The sequence below is a fragment of the Canis aureus genome, chromosome 6 (genome assembly GCF_053574225.1).
Source record: "Canis aureus isolate CA01 chromosome 6, VMU_Caureus_v.1.0, whole genome shotgun sequence".
In the NCBI taxonomy this organism is placed as follows: domain Eukaryota; kingdom Metazoa; phylum Chordata; class Mammalia; order Carnivora; family Canidae; genus Canis; species Canis aureus.
In genome coordinates this window covers 64591654-64612475 of record NC_135616.1, presented here as the reverse complement: position 1 = coordinate 64612475, position 20822 = coordinate 64591654, and the positions used below count along the sequence as shown (strand labels likewise).

Sequence of the window (20822 nt, the reverse complement as noted above, 5' to 3'; positions counted from 1 at the left end):
CTAAATTGCTGAGCCACCCGGGCTGCCCTACAAAGTGTTTTAAAACAGTTTTTAAAAATTGTGAAAGGGGGCAGCCCTGGTGGCGCAGCGGTTTAGCGCTGCCTGCAGCCTGGGGTGTGATCCTGGAGACTCGGGATCGAGTCCCACGTCGGGCTCCCTGCATGGAGCCTGCTTCTCTCTCTGCCTGTGTCTCTGCCTCTCTTTTGCTCTCTCTGAATAAATAAATAAGTAAATCTAAAAAAAAAAAAATTGTGAAAGATATGCACTTCGAGTGCATTATTTTAGGTAGAAAATTTTAACTTGGATTTTTCTGTCATCCAGCAAGTGAGAATTTATTTTAGGCACTGCTTTATTTCCTTAGGAAGGACCCTCATAAGGAAACATTGTAGTCCTCAATTGACCTAACAGCTAGCTACTAAATATAAAAAGCTAGTATTTATGAGAGATTAGAAATTAGTACCTACTTATGAAATTTTCTGTCTAATAAGTAAACAAATGTGCTAATAGCATCATGTAAAAGCATTTATTTTATATTATGTGTATATTTAATGTCCTTTGCATTTATCGCTCTCCTCTGTATATTATCCAATGAGACTTATGCAGAGGAGCAGAGGAGTTGGCTTAAGAGTTAGAAAACAATTTATTTTAAAGTACTTTATTAACTTTAAAGGTACCTGAGTTTGTAAAACTCTGAAAGTAAGAAAAAGTTATTTTAAATTATTTACTTGCTTTTTAAATCACTTTTTAAAAATTTGTTTATTTTAGAAAGAGCGAATGAGCTAGAGCAAGTGAGTAGGGACAGGGACAGAGGAAAGGGAGGAGACAGTCTCCAGCAGGCTCCTCACTGAGTGAAGAGCCCAACGTGGGCTCACGACCTTGACATTGTTGACCTGAGCCAAAATCAGGAGCTGGATGCTTAACTGACAGAGCCACCCAGGCACCGGCTAAATCATTTGAACATTTTATTTTTATTACTTACCCTGAATTAAGTTTTTTTCCTAAATTGAAACAAATCCTTTTCTATACTTACTGAATACCTGGAGTATACCAGGCACTGTGCTAAAAATACCAGTAATGAAAAGATAAATAAGACGCTGCTCCTTCTATTGAGGTACTTATCATCTGACTGAGGTCACTTTTGTTTAGAGGCTTTCTGTCTCTGAGATACAGGTGTTCATAGACACTCATAGTAACTGTGCATTAACATTAGTACACTTGGGGCCACAATGATTGACCCTTTTATGGAGTTTATGAATCTACCCATTTGGAGTTAGAGAAGTCTTCCTATCAGATTATGGGTCAACAAAAACTAGATATATTACTTATTTCTTATTGTAGGTATCCCTAACATATATAACTTTGATTTTTCAAAATTCTTGAAGTAAAGAAGGAAGTAATTAGATGCATCTGGTTTTGGTTGGTTTAATTTTTATGAGAGTCCAGAAATTGTTTTATAAGGTAAATTTTTAGGAACGAAGAATAAAATGAGAGGTCAATAGTTTATGTTAACGTTAGGTGTGTGTTTGGTTTTTTTGTGCTGTTTTTACATTTTAAGTGTTAAACATAGATTAAGAAGAATTTAAATGTTTCCTGTTCTGTATAAACACAAGTGGTTTTTGTTTTAGCTTGTTCATCTGTTAGCAAAGCTTTTTACGCACGTTTTTCCATTAATGTATTCTCTTGTAACAACAAGTTCACATCTGTCCTGCCATGTACATTGAGGAATCGAATGTGGGGTTATCATTACGTGCAGATCAGTTCACCTGAGAGATGGGGTCTAGCCCGCAGCTCTGGCACCAGCACTGTGAGGGCATGAGAAGAGAAAGGGCGGTCAGCCAGCACTGCTCCACATCTTGCTGTGGCCCCAGCAATGTCCAGCTTCCTCTGGCCATACTAGCTACCTACTTTCTTCTATCCCAGCTTTGATAAAAGCCATAGATGTCATACCTTCCCTTGAGCCACCTGAAAGGCGGGAACATCACAGACTGCTGCTTCTCATAGCTTGGGGAGCCCCATAGTGAGGCTAGGGTTAAAGTCTACTCCAACTAAGACCAGATTCATGGAGTTCCTGGCTGACCTTTCTTACTTGGGTTCAAACGAGCCACAAATCACAATATCTTCACAATGATTTATCCTTTCAAACTATCCCTGAGTATTTATTTGTAGTTTAAACTCGTGTTTATTCTGCAGCTTTAAAAGGAGATTATATGGCGCAATTAGGTTTTGCAATTGGAAGGCATTTGAAGTGATCCTACTAGTTAGATTATCTATTCTCTTTTCAGTTACTGTTGTTTCTCTGAAGAGCTGGCCAGAGAGATTGGTATCTCGTCCATTCCTGAAGGTCTAAAGGAAAGGGGCTTTTGTAACTTCAGTGCTGCTTATGCTTCCTGAGTCTAAATGATGTTCTATGATTTCAGCTTTTTAAAAATCTTTTGTTATTTTCTTAAAAATCTCGAGATTACCAAAGAGTTGGCTAATCAAGCAGGGCCACTGTGTATAGTTAGGCGAGTGTCACACTGCACCAACTTTGCATGTGTATTTCGTGGCCCTGCTTGCAAGATGCTGTTTTCCAAACTCATCTTTCAAACTTTCATCTTTATTGATTTTAACTTTGACCTCTCATCTTTCCACATTCCTTGGAAAATTTAGATGCTAACTCTGAGCATTTTGCTGAAATAAGAACTGATCAATTTTTTAATAGGACTTAGTGGTTCTTGTATATTAATATACTCTCATGACATGTGAGAATTTTAATAATGACAATCATATTTACACAGGTATATACTTATCTTTTTATTTATTAAGGCTTAGGTATGAGATTTAAGTTGAATGGGCATAATTAGTAGAAAACATTTTGAATGGAATATTAGCCATTAGAAATGACAAATACCCACCATTTGCTTCAACATGGATGAAACTGGAGGGTATTATGCTGAGTGAAATAAGTCAATCGGAGAAGGACAAACATTATATATTCTCATTCATTTGGGGAATATAAATAATAGTGAAAGGGAATAGAAGGGAAGGGAGAAGAAATGGGTAGGAAATATCAGAAAGGGAGACAGAACATAAAGACTCCTAACTCTGGGAAACGAACTAGGGGTGATGGAAGGGGAGGAGGGCGGGGGGTGGGGGTGAATGGGTGACGGGCACTGAGGGGGGCACTTGACGGGATGAGCACTGGGTGTTATTCTGTATGTTGGTAAATTGAACACCAATAAAAAATAAATTTATTATTAAAAAAGAAAACATTTTGAAGAACTCTGTATGAAAGAAATTACGTGGCTCTGTCAGGAGGTGGGAGGGGGCAGCAAGACTCCATACTCAGTCTTGTATTTAGTTTAAAATACAAAATGAATTTAATTTGCCATTCCTAATATTACTCAGCCTTTAGAAACAACAAATACCCACCATTTGCTTCGACGTGGATAGAACTGGAGGGTATTATGCTGAGTGAAGTAAGTCAGTCGGAGAAGGACAAACATTATATGGTCTCATTCATTTGGGGAATATAAAAATTAGTGAAAGGGAATAAAGGGGAAAGGAGAAAAAATGAGTTGGAAATATCAGAAAGGGAGACAGAACATGAGAGACTCCTAACTCTAGGAAACAAACTAGGGGGAGTGGAAGGGGAGGTGGGCGGGGGGTGGGGGTGACTGGGTGACAGGCACTGAGGTGGGCACTTGATGGGATGAGCACTGGGTGTTATGCTATATGTTGGCAAATTGAACACCAATAAAAAATAAATTTATATAAAAAAATAATAATTTGCCATTTCTCAACATCTGTTTTGAACCTGTTTTTTTCCCAGTTTAAAAAAATGTCCAGCTCTCAGGGCTGATAGTGCTTTTGATAACATTGTGTTTTTATGATTAAATCTGGCATGTGCCAGAACATCAACAGCTTTCCTTCCTCAGACATTTCTTGGGTGTCTCCTCTTTGCCAATCACATTGAGGATATAGTGACAAGTAAAAAAGAGAAGCTTGTAGTCCAGTGGAGCAGACGGACACAAGATGGGAGATAGCATGATAAATGTTAAGAGTGGAGGGAGACTGGCACAGTAAAGACCAAACAGTTCTGCCCATGGGCTTGCGGAAAGCTTATCAGAGAGTTCTGTGTTGGGAAGGAATAAAGTTGTGCCTCGGATTTCATGTGATATATGCACCGCCCCCCCCCCCCCCCCCCCCCCCCCGCTTCAGGTAACTTATGGACTTTCTAATGCAATGCCTTTGCAGATGTAGACCAGAATTTGATGGACCGCCTCCAGAGAGTGAATAGCACGTTATCCAGCCAAATTAGCCGTTTACAGAATATCCGTAATACCATTGAAGAGACTGGAAACTTGGCCGAGCAAGCACGTGCCAGGGTAGAAAGCACAGAGCAGTTGATTGAAATCGCATCCCGAGAACTGGAGAAAGCAAAGATTGCTGTTGCCAATGTGGTGAGTGATAGGGAAGGTCTGAGGCTGGGGTGCAGGAGTCCCCTGGTAATTTGTAGCAAGTCTTGCCATTCCATTACTGTTCAGGGAATGCTTCAGTTAAATTGACTCTTTGTGTCTTTTTGTCTCTAAACGTGGAGCAAGAAAGCCTCCTTGCTCATAGTCATTAAATACTTATCACAGAGTGGATAAAAACCAGTGGACATCTGGGTCCTTTCTCTACCTTTGTTTCTTCTATGGCATTAGTCACTTTAAACTTCTTTTATCCTCTGATGAAAATAGAAATAGTAATCTATAACCAGGGATGCTAATATTAGTGAAAGATCTTTGAACTAATGAGACATTCTTTTTGCTAAATAACACTAATACAAATCTGGTTTGGGCACTTGATTTATTAAATTTACATAATTCAGTCCTTTGAGATTAGTGCTTTGTTTATTTCCTCTTCAGTCAATCACTCAGCCAGAGTCTACAGGGGACCCAAACAACATGACTCTTTTGGCAGAAGAAGCACGAAAGCTTGCTGAACGGTAACCTCCAGATCCCTGTGTCTTAATGGTTAAGCTATAACTTTCCTTATGGTGTGTACATGTTGCTCCCTCCTTTACCCATGCACACTTTGCACATAACCCGCCTCTGCAGAGGTGGCTCTCTTTTCTGAAATGTTATCGGCTATGTGTGCTCCTTTCTTGCCTCTCCTTTGAAATTACAATATTTACTTTGAATATTTGAACATGATGCTTTGGAGGGAAGTTATATTTGCACATCTCAAAACCATAACATTTTTAGATTTTTAATTTCAAAACCTTAAAGTTGATAACTAAGAAGCTCAGTTGAATTTAGTAATTTGTTTAATGTTTAAAAATTTTAATACATGTTTAACTCTTAGATTTTAATAGAAAAAAATTTCAAATGGTACATTTGAAATTTCAAATTGTACAGTGAAAATCCAAGAATACAGACTGTGTCATTCCTCCTTTTTATTTTTTTAAAAGATTTTACTTATTTATTCATGAGAGACAACAGAGAGAGAGACAGAGACACAGGCAGAGGAAGAAGCAGGCTCCCTGTAGGGAGCCTGATGCGGGACTTGATCCAAGGACCCCAGGATCTTGGATCATGCCCTGAGCCAAAAGCAGATGCTCAACCACTGAGCTACCCAGGCACCCCATCATTCCTCATTTTTAAAAGATTTTTTAAATTATTAAGTATAAGGTAGTTTCTTAGGAAAAACTTTAAGTTGTAGGAGAACATTAAATTGAAAAAATGTGTTAAAGTAGTTGCTAGAATGTAAACTTAATGAGGGCTGGTGTTTTTGTGTGTTTTATTCACTGCTGAAGTTCCAATACCTAAAACAATGTTTGGGATATAGTAAGTACTCAATAAATGTTTGTTGAATGAATTGCAGAGCAGGGATCCCTGGGTGGCGCAGCGGTTTGGCGCCTGCCTTTGGCCCAGGGCGCGATCCTGGAGACCCAGGATCGAAACCCACGTCAGGCTCCCAATGCATGGAGCCTGCTTCTCCCTCTGCCTGTGTCTCTGCCTCTCTCTCTCTCTCTCTCTCTCTCTCTCTCTGTGACTATCATAAATAAAAACTAAAAATAAAAAAATTTAAAGAATTGCAGAACAGTTAGTAGACCTCATGAGCATGGGGTTCTTAAGTAAGCTCCACGTTAGAATTTGAGCCTCATTATTCAGAGCAATTACTTTGACTTTTTGCTTTAACATATACTCTCTGTTCTTTGTAAATGTAAATGAGCTGTGTCATTTAGTTCATAGAACACTCATGGTTTTACAGATTTTCTGATTAAAAAGATTAAAAGAAGCTGACAACATACAGAAATATAATAATAAATAAATTATTATACACATAGGGTGCCTGGGTGGCTCAGGGGTTGAGAGTCTGCTTTCAGCTCGGGTGTGATCCTGGGGTCCTGGAATCGAGTCCCACGTCGGGCTCCCTGCATGGAGTTTGCTTCTACCTCTGCCTCTCTTTCTCTCTCTCTCTCTCTCTCCAATAAATAAATAAAATCTGCAGGGAGCCTGCTTCTCCCTCTGCATATGTCTCTGCCTCTGTCTGTCTCTCATGAGTAAATAAAAAATCTTTTAAAAATTATTATGCATATGAATATATAAAGTAATTCTAGTATCTTTCATATATGATTTTTGAAAGAACATTTATTATACTGAAAAGGAATGGCCTCATACTTCAGTGTGAAATTGTAATATGAAATTTTAGAGCTGAAAAAAAAACCTTAGCTGAAATTTGCATTATTTGGCTGGATTCCCTGTTGACCTGTTGCTTTCTTTTTGGTGTTGGGTTGCTTTTCCTCGCCAGTAATTAGCTTGTATGTGAGAAATCTGAATAGTTGGAAGCTGTTTCAAGATTATGTAGTAACAGAACCAGAATAAGGATTAAACATTAGGTCCTGGGTTTGTGTTTATGTCTAATAAATGAGTTCTTGCCAGCATAGATGGTTTTATAGATAAATTATTCTTAAATGACTTTATTTAGAAGTAATTTTTTAAAGAAATATAAACATTTGCCCCTATAAACTTAAGTGGAAAATGTCATTTGGAAAATACTATTTTCTCAGATTATAGAATGCTATTTAAACTTAGCTCCACTGAAATGGTTGCAAAATTCATAAGATTTTTCAATATTTACAAAGCTCTGTTCTCATGAGTATATGTATACATAATAAGATAAGCATTACCTAAGTTCTGCTGCTTTCCATATTAAATAGTCCCATTTCATGGTTTATTTTTTCTTTTATGTTATACAGCCATAAACAAGAAGCTGATGATATTGTAAGAGTGGCAAAGACAGCTAATGATACATCAACTGAGGCATATAATCTGCTTCTGAAAACACTGGCAGGAGAAAATCAAACAGCACTTGAGATTGAAGAGCTTAATAGAAAGTGAGTATCATTTAAAAGTGGTTTATGGCCCTTGGTTGTTCTTGTAAATAGCACCAGTTCAATGAAAAGTTAAATGCTGATGGATTCAGGGCATGCATTGGTGCAGTTAAGATTTCTTTTGTTAATCATGCTTTTGAAATGGAGCAGTAATTAGAGCAGGGGATATAGAGCCACAGAGATTTTATTGGGTCCAATTCCTGTAACTACAGAGAAAGGTAATCAACTAGCTATGATACTTAAAATTCTGCATAAATGAAAAAAGAGACAAAGTATCAGAGTTAGTAGAAAAAATGTACTTGAGCTACAAATATTTTAAAAGGTGTCCAAAATAAGAAATATCCTATAAACCATATAGTATAAATAGAAGTGATGAGATGAAATCTAAGCTATGTTGGCATTAAATAATAGCATTTTCTCTGAAGTTTTGGAAATTCTGTTGCAGTGATTGGAACTAGAATGAGTGTGGTTAACATTAAGATGCCAAAAGCAACAAAGTTTCATTAAATTGTTTATTCCTTAGGTATGAACAAGCAAAGAACATCTCAGAGGATCTGGAGAAGCAAGCTGCCCGAGTACATGAGGAGGCCAAGAGGGCTGGAGATAAAGCGGTGGAGATCTATGCCAGCGTTGCCCAGCTGACACCTGTGGACTCAGAAGCACTAGAGGTATGGGGTGGGCAGCCTGTGTGCACCAAGTATTGGTTGTCACTGCCATCACCCATCCATAGTACTCATCCTCGCCCCCCAAACACACACACACACACACACACACACACTCTGCTCGAAGTCTGGGTAAAAGCTGTTCTGACTGCCCTATAACTATCACTAGTACCTACCTCCTTTGTCCTCCAACTGACTCAGTGGGAAGTGATAATGTCGAGTTCCGTTTCCAATATGTTAACTGAGGCCAAGAATCCTGTGATTATAAAGATTAAACAGCAGCAAAGACTACTTTAATGGTATGAATGATCACTCCTAAATCTTTAATATAAATCTAAATTATTATATATTTGCATTTATTAGAGCAGAGTATACCTAGACTGCTAGGTCCAGACACTATCTGATTGAGAACAAGAGAAATAAAAGAAAATGGTTTAGGGGACTCGTGGGTGGCTCAGTAGGTTAAGCGTCTGCCTTCAGCTCAGGTCACAATCCTGGGGTCCTAGGATCAATCCCACATCAAGCTCCCTGCTCAACGGGGAGTCTGCTTCTCCCTCTGCCTGCCACTACCCCTGCTTGTGCATGTGCGTTCTCTCTCTCTCTCTCTGTCAAATAGATAAAATATTTTTAAAAATGATTTAAATGAAAGAACTATGTCACGATGCTGTCAGGCAGGTAAAATATTTGGGAATTGGTAGGCTTTCATTATATCTGTACTCTAATCATGAATCCTCATTCCAGGCTCTGTGTAAATGCTGTATTTTTTACATTAAACTTGAAATGTATTAAGTTTCACTTCTTACATCAGAGGTGTTAATTTTATTTTATCATAAAGGTATAGTTAGGTCTCTTCAGACATGTACATATTGTATGATCTCACATATTTGAAATTTGAGAATAGGCAAAACTAATCAATGATAAAAACCAGACCAGTGGCAGCTGCATTGTTGAAAAGGTAGATGTGGAAATTAATTGGAAAGAGATACAGGGAATTTCCAGCTGTGGAAATATTCTGTATCTTGATTGGGGTGTTGGTTACATGGGTAAATATATTTGTCAAAACTCATTGTAGTAAGTGCTGTGCATTTCACTATGTGTAAAGTATACTTCAATTTTTTTAAAAAGTCCATAAAATATTTTTTTAAGGTTTATTTATTCATGAGAGACACAGAGAGAGGCAGAGACATAGGCAGAGGGAGAAGCAGGCTCCCTGCAGAAAGCTTGATGCAGAACTCAGTCCTAGGACCCCGGGATCATGATCTGAGCCAAAGGCAGACACTCAACCACTCAGCCACCCAGGTGCCCAAGTCCATAAAATCTTGACCTGTGCCATTCTTTTAAAAATATCTGAGTGGTAAGTGTTACAGAGTTACTAAGCCTACCTTCTCATCAGTTTCATTGTTTTGTCTAAAATGTCACAGTCTTACTTGCTTTTCACAGAATGAGGCCAATAAAATAAAGAAGGAAGCTGAGGATCTGGACCATCTGATTGACCAGAAATTGAAAGATTATGAGGACCTCAGAGAAGACATGAGAGGGAAGGAACTTGAAGTCAAGAAGCTTCTGGAGAAGGGAAAGACCGAACAACAGGTTGGTTTAATTTACAAATTGCTTCATTTCTTGAGGCAGAATTTAAAATCATGCAAGTGTGAGCTGTGTCTATGACACTACAAGTACAGGGTCCCTGAGGTGTTCAAAGGAAGGCCTTCTGTGAGATACCCAGGCCTATGCTCTGTGTTGGCAGGTGTCGGGGTGGCAGCTGGGAGTGGGTGCCTGGCCTTTTAGGAGAGAAAAAAAGAAAAAAAAAAAAAGGAGATAGAAGAGATTCATCTTGCAGGGTTTTCCCTCTGATCTGTTGTGTGTTTGCAGACTGCTGACCAGCTCCTGGCCCGAGCAGATGCTGCCAAGGCTCTTGCGGAAGAAGCTGCTAAAAAGGGACGAAATACCTTACAGGAAGCCAATGACATTCTCAACAACCTGAAAGGTATGAAAGGCTCACATAACAGCATAAATTTCTACACATGCTTCACGAAGGCAACTTCCTTTTTTTTTAACCATGAGATTCTTAGAACATATACAGTATGAAAGATAAGAGTATAATAAATCCCATAAATCTATCATTCCAATTCAACAGTTAAGATTTTTCCTATACTTGCTTCATCCTCCAACATCCACCCTACTTTTTTTATGGTAAGGTATTTCAAAGAAAAATCCCAGAGGTTGTATCATATTACCCCTTCATATCTCAGGATTAAAACAAAACCAAAAAAAAAAAAAAAAAAAAAGGAAAAGAAATTTTCTGACGTTAGAATAACTTATGTCATCAAGCTATGCTGACTTAGCTGGCTTATGTTGGTAAATCGAGATTATTCTTCATTTTCTCTACCAGTTGCATTCCAATCTTTATGCCTTCTTTCCTCACCCAAGATAAAAAAAAAAAGAAATGTGCTCAATTCACTACATATTCCTGGACTTGCCTCTGATAAAATAGCCCATAGGTTCTATAAATATAGAAGTTTTACAAGATAATGGTTAGATATATCAGCCCTGCTGTCTGTAGGATTGGGTTAGAATCCCTGATCTACCTCTTACTTCTGTGAACCATTGGGGAAAATTATCTCCCTCTTTAATCTTCAGTTCTCATGTATAAAAATGATACAGTGACTACATCATGACTACATCACGGGCACATAAAAAGCTCTTAACTTAGTAGCTAACACATAGTAAACACTAGATAAACTGCAGCTTTTAATATTGGTTGCCGTGGCAATAATGGATTACTCAGTGCTTTGCATGAAAGTGAACTTTCCAGAAACATGCTCACTCATAAGAGTCTAAAGCTGTGCACTTCGTTCTTCTAAGGCCATCCATGCTGTTTATCATTTTTCTCTCATTTTTCATAAAACAAAATCCAGTTGCAGCTCCCTAAAAGGCTCCTTTTTGACTTGTTGAGAGTCTAGTTCAAGTGCATTCCTTGAATTTGCTTTATTTTAGATTTCGATAGGCGAGTGAATGACAACAAGACTGCTGCAGAGGAGGCTTTACGGAGGATTCCTGCCATCAACCAGACCATCATTGAAGCCAATGAAAAGACAAGGGAGGCGCAGCTGGCACTGGGCAATGCAGCTGCAGACGCTACTGAAGCCAAGAGCAAAGCCCATGAGGCAGAGAGGATCGCCAGCGCTGTCCAGAAGGTGTGTGCTTCCTTCTTCTCCCATTTTTGCTCCTGTATTTCTCTAGTTGTTTTCCAAGATCCTTAAAAGATCCTTTCCAAGATCCTTTCCAAGATCTAGTTTCTTTCCAGATCCTTAAAATCTCTCATAAACTTCCTCCTCGACTCTAGTAAAATTATCTTAAAACATCCTTGTTCACTTCTGACTAGGTGTTAGAGTACTAGGTAAGTACATTGACCAAAGAGGGAGAATCATTGAAATGCCCTTCAACATTTCTACTGTTGTCTCAGTGGCTGGGTCTCTGTTGTGAGGAGATGGAAGGCTTCATGGGCCCATGAGCACCTTCCACAAAAAAAATCAAACTCTTCTCAAATAAACATGGACTTTGACATGGACAGCTGCCATTTTTTTCAATCAAGTCAGTATAACTATCAGGCGCCTCTTGTGAGCATATTTTGTATCTGATCCCAACCTGATTTAGAGTGGAAAGAATCCGCTGCTAGGATTCTTTCTAATCATCTTTTTTTTAAAAGATTTTATTTGTTTATTTGAGAGCCAGAGCATGAGCTGGGGAGAGGGGCAAAGGGAGAGGGGCAAGGAGACTCCCCTCTGAGTGTAGAGCCAGAAGTGGAGCTTGATCCTAGGACCCTGAGATCATGACCTGAGCCAAAGTCAGACACAACCAACTGAGCTACCCAGGCGCCCTCTATCTATTCATCTTAAAGAATAATTTAAGTTGGTTTTTTCCTATTTAAAGGTCAATCTGTTTTATTTAAATGATTAGAATGGATGCTAAAATTACATGTTCGAGAATCACATTCTTTTTTTTAAAAGATTTTATTTATTTATTCATGAGAAACAGAGAGAGAGAGAGAGAGGCAGAGACCCAGGCAGAGGGAGAAGAAGCAGGCTCTATGCAGGGAGCCCGCCATGGGACTCAGTCCCGGATCTCCAGGATCACGCCCTGGACTGAAGGCTGCACTAAACCGCTGAGCCACCCAGGCTGCCCAATCAAATACATTCTTAAGTTAATTTAGAACAGTTGATTTGGGGATTAATTATATTTTATAAAATACTCCTATATCAGGATTGCGGTCTTTTTCTACATTGTGATAAACTGCCAAGTAGAACAAGGCATCTACATTTGAATTGAAAATGTATTCAACTTGAAAGTACCTAATCAATATGATGTGTTGGAAAATGTACACCATTTAAATGTTTTATCATTTGCCAGCCATGTGACCTCAACTGAAAATGGCAATGATTGAACAGGAAGTATTAAGGATAAATAAGAGTATACAAATAGAAGCATTTATTATGTTAGGCAGTAATGCTAACTTTTCTTTCCTTACTGTTATTTGGAACGCAACTAAATGATACCATAAGTCAACGTACAGTGTAATTTACTGCCCTGTTCTTTATGGATTGTATTTTTGAGCCATTCTACAGATTATAAGAGGTATGGACACATACTTTAGAAAGATGAAAGCTTTTTCTCATCAGCAGTTCTTTATCATGTGCCTAGAATGCTACCAGCACCAAGGCAGAAGCAGAAAGGACTTTTGCAGAAGTTACAGACCTGGATAATGAGGTGAACAATATGTTGAAACAACTGCAGGAAGCAGAAAAGGAGCTGAAGAAAAAACAAGATGATGCTGACCAGGATATGATGATGGCAGGGATGGTAAGCCGCTTGTATCTATTTGCTCGTGGGCAGAGTGAAGCGTGTTTAATGATGAAGATTTCCATCTTGTTAAGAAGAGTGTCTTATTGACTTCTGTTTTTCATTGTGTTTTCTGGCCAAGAATTGGGTTAGTAACTTACATAGAAGACAAAGAATTTGGATCTCCTGCTGGGTTGTTGCACAATTGTTCTGTCCAAGGCTTCTCCCCATTAAAAGCAAAACATTCTTTTATACATTTGAAGTTTTAGGACATTGAAAAGTATGTCCTTATATTTTTGGATGAGTGATTCATAGCTAGTATAAAACCAAAAAGGAATACAATGAAAAATTTCCTCCTACTATTGTTATCACAGCAGCCTACTTTCTAGAGGCAAAGACCATTTTCTTGTGTTTCATTTTTGAAGATGACAAAAACATGCCAAATTTACATTCAGTTTAATTTTTTTTTTTACCCTTTGTGATGATGTGTATCTACAATACTGTTGGTAATAAAATTGACTTAGGAATGCATGGCCTGGTAAAGAACAAGGGTACACTTTTCTGTTTTATGCTATATTTTGCTTTCAAAAGACTTTAATGGAGTCAAAGTGGAAACATAACTGTTCAGTTCAATCTGATTACAATCACAGTAATGAACTTGTTTAATTCTGCATTTTCAGTACAAGCAAGGGACCATTTTTCCACTCTTGCTGAAAAACAGATCTTTTACTATGGCTCATTTTTACCTTGGGACAGAAAGGAGAAATACTAACTCTGTTTATCTAGGTAAAGAAGACTCTAGAGAAGTGATAACAGGAAGTATCCCTGTGCAAACACTCTATTTTAGTATGCATTTTGGGTTTTGTTTTGGACTGTCTCAATTTTATAGCAAGGTATGGCTCAAGTGGAAATTCCCATATAGTAAAAAATACGTGTTTCTTGTATATGCTGAGGGTCTCTGCATTTCATTTTTAATATGGTTGTAGAAACATTAGATTTAGAGCCTATTGGAAGAAGGAAAAGGATATATTCCTTATGAGCTTCAAAAAAGGGGTATGGACTCCAAAGAGGGGAAGAAGATCCATCTTTTGTTCTTTTTGATAAATAACTTCTAACGAACACAAAGCACCCAAACATACTCTATCCCATTTATATTTATGCCAATCCTAAAAGACACAGCATCGAGCCAGTGTTGTTTGAATCTGTAACATACCTTTTTTCACCAGAAGAGTAAAGGCTTTTGATTGTCCTGGAAGAGGAGGCTGGAGACCACAGGTTACTGCAGGAGCATTGCTCTTGCAGACCATCATGGTCATTTACCCCTCTCCTAGGATGCTCACAGAAAAGCCTGTCAAGGCTCAGTAAGAAAGGCTGTGATTTCAACAGAGATTAATCATTCATTTGTGAAGGTTTTTTCCTCATGCTTGTTCTTTTTCAAAGTTTTACGTTGTTTCTATCCAAAAATGTTGCAGTATCTTGAGCCAAAAACTAGGAAAAACAATTACGTGGTAGGGAGCTCAAAGCTGCTCATTTATATCCTGACTGGATTTATTTGTGAGAGCATCTGTTTTCTGATATTCAGATACTTCCTCCGCCATTGTCATTTCCCGTGACTCACGCACAGGGTATTTGTTCAGGTTTCATGGAATTTTTCCTGAATACACTTACCTTTGGTTGATTTATAAAATGTAAACTGTACCACCCCAATCTGTGCGTGCGGATGTGTATGCACGGACATGCGTGTGTGTGCGCGCGCACGCAGCTGCAGGGGTAGAGGGTGTTACAGAACGTGTCACTTGATTATAAAACTTGTCTTGAAAATAGGGCATGTCTAATAATCAAGTCCCTAAGAGTGTCCTGAAGGACCTATTTTGGTTCTAAAATGTAGTTTTTTTATACTTGTCCTTAAAAATAACTTGTTTCTGCTTAATGGATTTTGTTATGAATCCATCTCCATGTATTCTTGAGTGAGAAAGTGAGAAAAGGAGATAATATTGGTCTTTTTGAAATACAAATAGTAAATATCGGCATGTGGACAGCCTAGTCATGACTGTTCTATGAATTAAAAATAGCAACATTTCACCGTGAAGATACAAAGACCAGAGAGAGAGAGAGAGAGAGAGAGAGAGAGAGAGATTGATTGTAGTTTCACTAGTTAGGAAAGAGAAAGCTGAAAATTGGACTTTCTGGCTGATTGGGGTAAAACTATTTTAAGAACCTGAAAACATGCCACCAGGACTTTCGGTATCATCTGTCCTTTCCCGGTACAGGCTTCCCAGGCTGCTCAGGAAGCCGAGATCAATGCCAGAAAGGCCAAGAACTCCGTTACCAGCCTCCTCAGCCTGATTAATGACCTCCTGGAGCAGCTGGGTAAGTAGCTGTAGAGTCATGTTAGGCAGCCTCTGAATTCTCTGTACTGCTCTTGGGGTCTGAGATACTTGACACAGAAGCAGATATTTTAGCGGGAGTATTGTGTGAACTGGATCAAGACTTCAGGTTGTATCAATCCAACAAGTACTTACGAGGCCCTTGCACGGCATATGATCTAAGTCCTGGAATCTGACCATGGTCCAGACTTAGAAAATTAGGAAGATAGGCTGCCAGCTAGGGTGGCTCATTTATGGTCGGTGTTTATGATACATTGAACAGCGATTCTTCTTAGATCATCGTGCTGGCAGTGTGTCTTTAAAGGATTTAAAGTGAAGGATTTTAGTGGTAGAGTAAAGGAACACTTTAACCTGATGATGACTTCACTGCCTGGAGTTCTTTTCATTTGCTAATCAAAAGGATAATTGGATGAGGTGATGGTTTTTAAAAAAGAATAAGCTTGATTTTTCAAGGATATAGAAACATGTTGAATTGCTCTTTTAATTCAGTTTGACGGGGAGCAGGCTTCATTATAGGACAGATGTAATTTTGTCACTGCCTCCATTATAAAGTGGTAATACTCCAGCTAGTATAGCTCTGTAGCAACACATTCTACTTTAGCCTTGAAGGTTTGGTCAGTGTTTTGTTTTTGTTTTGTTTTGGTTTGGTTTTTGGTTTCTTTGGAGGGTGGGGGAGTCTATATTTTTTATCCGTCTAGAATATCAAGAATAATAAATTTAAAATGAAAGGATCTAGAGGAGATAACTTTTCATGACAGAAAGAACAGGATTTTAAAGTTAGAGTTGCATCAGAATCTTTGTTTCATTGCCTTGTAATCGTGCAAACTTGGGCAAATTGTTTAACATCTGAGAATCACTGGCAGCATGTGGTCTTGTGAGAATATAATCAAGTACAGTGTGCATAAAGTGTTGATCACTGTGTGGCAGTCTGCTTTCATTAATTATGGAAGCAATTCTTTCCAGAATAACTCCTTTTCTTGCTAATTTTAAAGTGAAACTTTCACTGGAATTATTTCAGCATTTCATCCCTGGCTATTTTCCATAGGAGGACTCCAAATAATGTCTAACTCCTGAAAGAGGCACAAGACTCCCCAAACCAACCCAGCCTCCCTGGAATCCAAAGAGCTGAGGACTTAGAGTTCTAGCGTAAAGATTTTTGTGTTCGTTAAATGGCATTAAAATGACATGCAGATTACATATATAAACATAAAAATGGTATTAAACATTACGAGATGACCTTCAAAACCATAGATGAGGCTTAAGGTCTCAAACACGGCAGCTGTGTCTTTAGAAAACATTTCACAAAAACTGTTTTCCCAGAGAAAACATCCAGCCCGGTATCTGTTAAATGCACTGACCTGTCCTTGCCAATTAGGTCCGCATTTGTACTTGGTCTGCGTTGTTCATGCCCTCGTACGACCCTACCAATCTACAAGCCGATTTGCAGGCCACCATTGCGTGGTGGCAGTTGCTGGGCTTCATCTATATGGAAGGCTAGTGGAGTACTGGTGGGGTGATGTGATCATTCTCACTGAGTACATCTGTTTCCTCCTATGTCCTCTGACTCTACAGGGCAACTGGACACAGTGGACCTGAACAAGCTAAATGAGATCGAAGGCACCCTGAACAAAGCCAAAGATGAAATGAAAGTCAGTGATCTAGACAGGAAAGTGTCTGATCTGGAGAATGAAGCCAGGAAGCAGGAGGCTGCCATCATGGACTATAATCGAGATATCGAGGAGATCATGAAGGACATTCGCAACCTGGAAGACATCAAGAAGACCCTACCGACTGGCTGCTTCAATACCCCGTCCATTGAGAAGCCCTAGTGTCATCTTTTAGGGCCGGAAGGCAGCATCCCCCAACCAGCGAGCCGTTATGAGGCCACAGAGTGCCTTAACACAAAGATTACATTTTTCAGACCCCCACTTCTCTGCTGCTCTCCACCACTATCCTTTTGAACCAGGAAAATTCACAAAGCTTAAAGAGAAGCAAGTCAGACATCATGAATCGGGAACAAAGGGTTTTATCTGATAGTCTCTCTTCCACGGAAGGCACTCCCTTACCCACACTTTCCCTCCTGAGTTACGTGAGGACGCGGTATCCTACGTTATTGTACAGTGGTGTAAACACTTCGTGGGAACCATTGTGTGCCAGGGCTGAACAAGGAGCCCTCCTTTTTCTCACTGATACCAACAGAACCTCCTCGGTCTCAGTACTCTTGTTTCTATGAAGGAAAAGTTTGGCTACTATTAGTAGCATCGTGATGGCCAGTATATCCAGTCTATCGATAAAGAAAGTACACCTACATCTACTACCCCTCCTCCTCTTAAGCAAAAGGAAATAAACATCCTGTGCCAAAGGTATTGGTCATTTAGAATGTCAAGAGCCATCGTCAGTTGTTTTAGCTGTTTTGAGTATAGGACACTGAGCCATCCACGGGTAAGGATGCAATTATTCATGACAGTCTCCCGGAGAATGAGGCTGCAGAAGTAGCTGAACATCTTCTCACATGTTAATAATTGACTAGGAAGAGAACCTCTTTTCAGATCTTTGGGCAGCTGATAAATCTGGATGGGCAGCTTGCACTCACCAATAGACATCTTCTGATATTCCTGTAAATGGAATTTATACAGAAGAAATAAGGATATGATAACCACTAAAGTTTTTTTTTTTTTTCCAAAATCAAACTAATTCTTAGAGCTTTTTTAATATGTTAGTCTTGAAACTAGTGCTGTTATCTGGTAGAGAGCAGTTGGTCCCTAAGATCTTGACAAACAAAACACAAGCCGCCTTGTCCTAGTCTTTCCTAGCAAAGGGATAAAACTTAGATGCAACTAGTATTGTCAGGATCCCATGTACCCATGTTTCTTCCACTGGGGAGAGATGAAACCTTTGACCCTTATCTTCAATTATCTTCCGATGTTCCCATCTTGTAGGATCCCTCTAAACACGGTCTGCCAAATCCTGGTGGCAAATACTTGCACTCAGTATTTCACACAGCTGCCAACACCATCGAGTTCCTGCACTTTGTGATTTAAACCCACTCTAAACCTTCCCCCTCGGTGCAGAGGGAAGACTCGTAGGTGGAGTTGCCTAGCTGGCTTCTCAACTTTTGATCCTCAGCTCTGTGGTTTTCTTTTAAGATCACAGTGTGAAGATACCCTGCCACACAACCCCTTCCTCCTACCAACCCACCTTTGAGATTCATATATAGCCTTTAACACTATGCAACTTTGTACTTTGCGTAGCGGGGGGGAAAGAAACTATTATCTGACACACTGGTGCTATTAATTATTTCAAATTTATATTTTTGTGTGAATGTTTTTTTTTGTTTATCATGATTATAGAGTAAGGAATTTATGTAAATATACTTGGTCCTATTTCTAGAATGGCACTGTCTGTTCACTTCTTCACTCTGTTTTTCCTCTCCACGGCACAATGTGTCTGTATACCTCCTTCCCTTCCATCTGCAGTTTTTGACATTGCATTTGCTCCCCATCGCTCTGCTCTTTGCCTTGTGTTTGCAGCACATTCATCCTCTAGTGCTGACTGTCGACCTGCTTCCCTCCACACACAGCCGCTCTGCAGAGGTACCTCACCCCCTCCTGCATGGCAGCCCTGTGACCCAAAACTGCAGCCTGACATTCCTGACGCCCGCTCCAGAGCAGGTGTGTCGGGTTGACAGCACATTCTGGGATTAGGACATTTTGCTGAATGGTGTCTTCAACATCACTGTGGGCCTAACCAGGAAGGAGCTGGAAATGCTCTTTCGGACAGTTTGCGCTGGGGGGGTCGCTGCGTGATAAGGGAGTGCGTGATCACTAAGCCCTCAGAGGGCATTAGGGATGGCGTACAGACAGGTAGAGTGGGAGTGGTCCCGCACCTGGGCCTCCCCCTTCCGCCTCCTCGCATATCAGAGTCGACTACAAAGTCTTGACTTGGTATACCCTCGCATTCCCTCTGCTGCTTCTCTGGGCCTCTTCTGTTGCCAGAGGCGGGGCTCTTTCTTGCCAAGTTTTCCCATCAGTGTCTCCTAGCTGGTTCCTCCTGTTAAGTGGCCACCCCCTACTAACAGAGACATTTTGTTCAAGCTTGCAGGAGAAGGACTGTGGACAGACTGCCAGGATAGTTTTCCCTCCAGCCCATGGGTCAGCCTCACACCAGGAAGTCTTAGGCCACAGTGAAATTTGGGGTTTGGTTTGGTTTTGTTGCTTTTCTCCTTCTCCATCTGTGTCATATATTTTTAAACAGAAGTTTATTTTTAAAATAAAAGTTCTTTATAAGACAATACCTTCATTACACTCCTGCAATATACATTATTTTATTGTATAGTTCTAGTTATCTGTATTTTATGTAATAAAATTGACAGGGTGGCTGCTGCAGAATGCTGGGTGTCACAGGGGCACATACAGCTGTTCCCTGGAATTTGTCCTTGTAATTCCAACTGTGGCCCTTTTATATGTGCCTTCACTTTAGCTGTTTGCCTTAATCTCTACAGTCTTGCTCTCCAGGGTGGTGAATAAAATGCAACACTTGGCATTTTTTATGTTAAAAAAAAAACCAGTATTTTATTTATAATAAAATCTGAATATTTGCAACCCTTTATATTTGGTGTGGCCTGAGTGTGGTACTGGGGACCTAGGATGTTTTGAAAGGTGTAATGAAAGAAAGCTGCTCATGATATCTTCTCTGGGTGATGTATTTTCTTGAGAACAATCCAGTATGTGTGCATGTACTTAATATACATGTGTGCGTGTATAGGTGTATGTATGTCTATATGTGTATATATATTATATATATAAATACACACACACGCACATATACATATGGGGGTTTTTTAGTTTGTTTTTTTAAAACCCATCTCAGATTGGGATACTTTGGTGTGGTCTAGAGCTAGACTGTAAATATTTTAGGCACTGCAGGCCATGCAGTCTCTGTTACAACTACTTTGCTCTTGTAGCATGAAACCATCCCCAGACAATGTGTAAACAAAGGAGTGTGGCCGTCGTCCAATAAAATTGTTTACAAAAATAGGCACGGGTCTGAGGGCTGCCATTTGCCAGACCCCTTGGTGTATGATTAATGCCTGATTAATGACACCTGAAGACTATTTTAAAATTATGTGGGCTTTTTAGCAGCTGTATATAAAAAGTTGTCTTTCTTCCTTTAAATATGCATATAATTTAAGCTTAAGGGGGTTCCTTCAGGTGATGAGAAACACTCTCAAACATAATGGAATAAAGAGAAAAAAGTCATGTGCTGAATCAGCAGGCCAGAAATAGCTCATTCACCTCATCTGGAGGGTTGACCCAACTGGAGAAACCTGCGACCAGGTGAAGAATTTGGGATCCAGAGATGGCAGGGAGGCTTTGATTTACTCTTTGGTGCTCTGCTCATAGCCCTGAGTCCCTGTGAATGACCTGCCACCTTCCCAGGCTTATAAATTGTAGCTATGACACCTGTGAGGAACCTGAACTCTTCTCATTTGGGCTTGCTCAGAAAGAGCTTTAGAGGGCACTAGTTACTAGCTTTCATACATACCCCGTTCTGAACCCGTGTGTAGGACCTGATTCA

At 39.6% G+C, this 20822-nt stretch overlaps 1 protein-coding gene across 1 annotated transcript in view; it reads left to right on the top strand.

Moving 5' to 3' along the window:
- The window catches only part of LAMC1 (laminin subunit gamma 1), a 120588-nt gene extending 100735 nt beyond the window's left edge, over positions 1-19853 (top strand). Inside the window, exons 19-28 of the mRNA XM_077901994.1 lie at positions 4237-4442; positions 4890-4969; positions 7226-7363; positions 7884-8028; positions 9463-9612; positions 9892-10006; positions 11017-11216; positions 12721-12879; positions 15129-15228; positions 16818-19853. Coding sequence (XP_077758120.1) covers positions 4237-4442; positions 4890-4969; positions 7226-7363; positions 7884-8028; positions 9463-9612; positions 9892-10006; positions 11017-11216; positions 12721-12879; positions 15129-15228; positions 16818-17074 — 1550 coding nt within the window. The 3' untranslated portion in view covers positions 17075-19853. The remainder of the gene's footprint in view (positions 1-4236; positions 4443-4889; positions 4970-7225; positions 7364-7883; positions 8029-9462; positions 9613-9891; positions 10007-11016; positions 11217-12720; positions 12880-15128; positions 15229-16817) is intronic.
- The last annotated feature ends 969 nt before the right edge of the window (positions 19854-20822 follow it).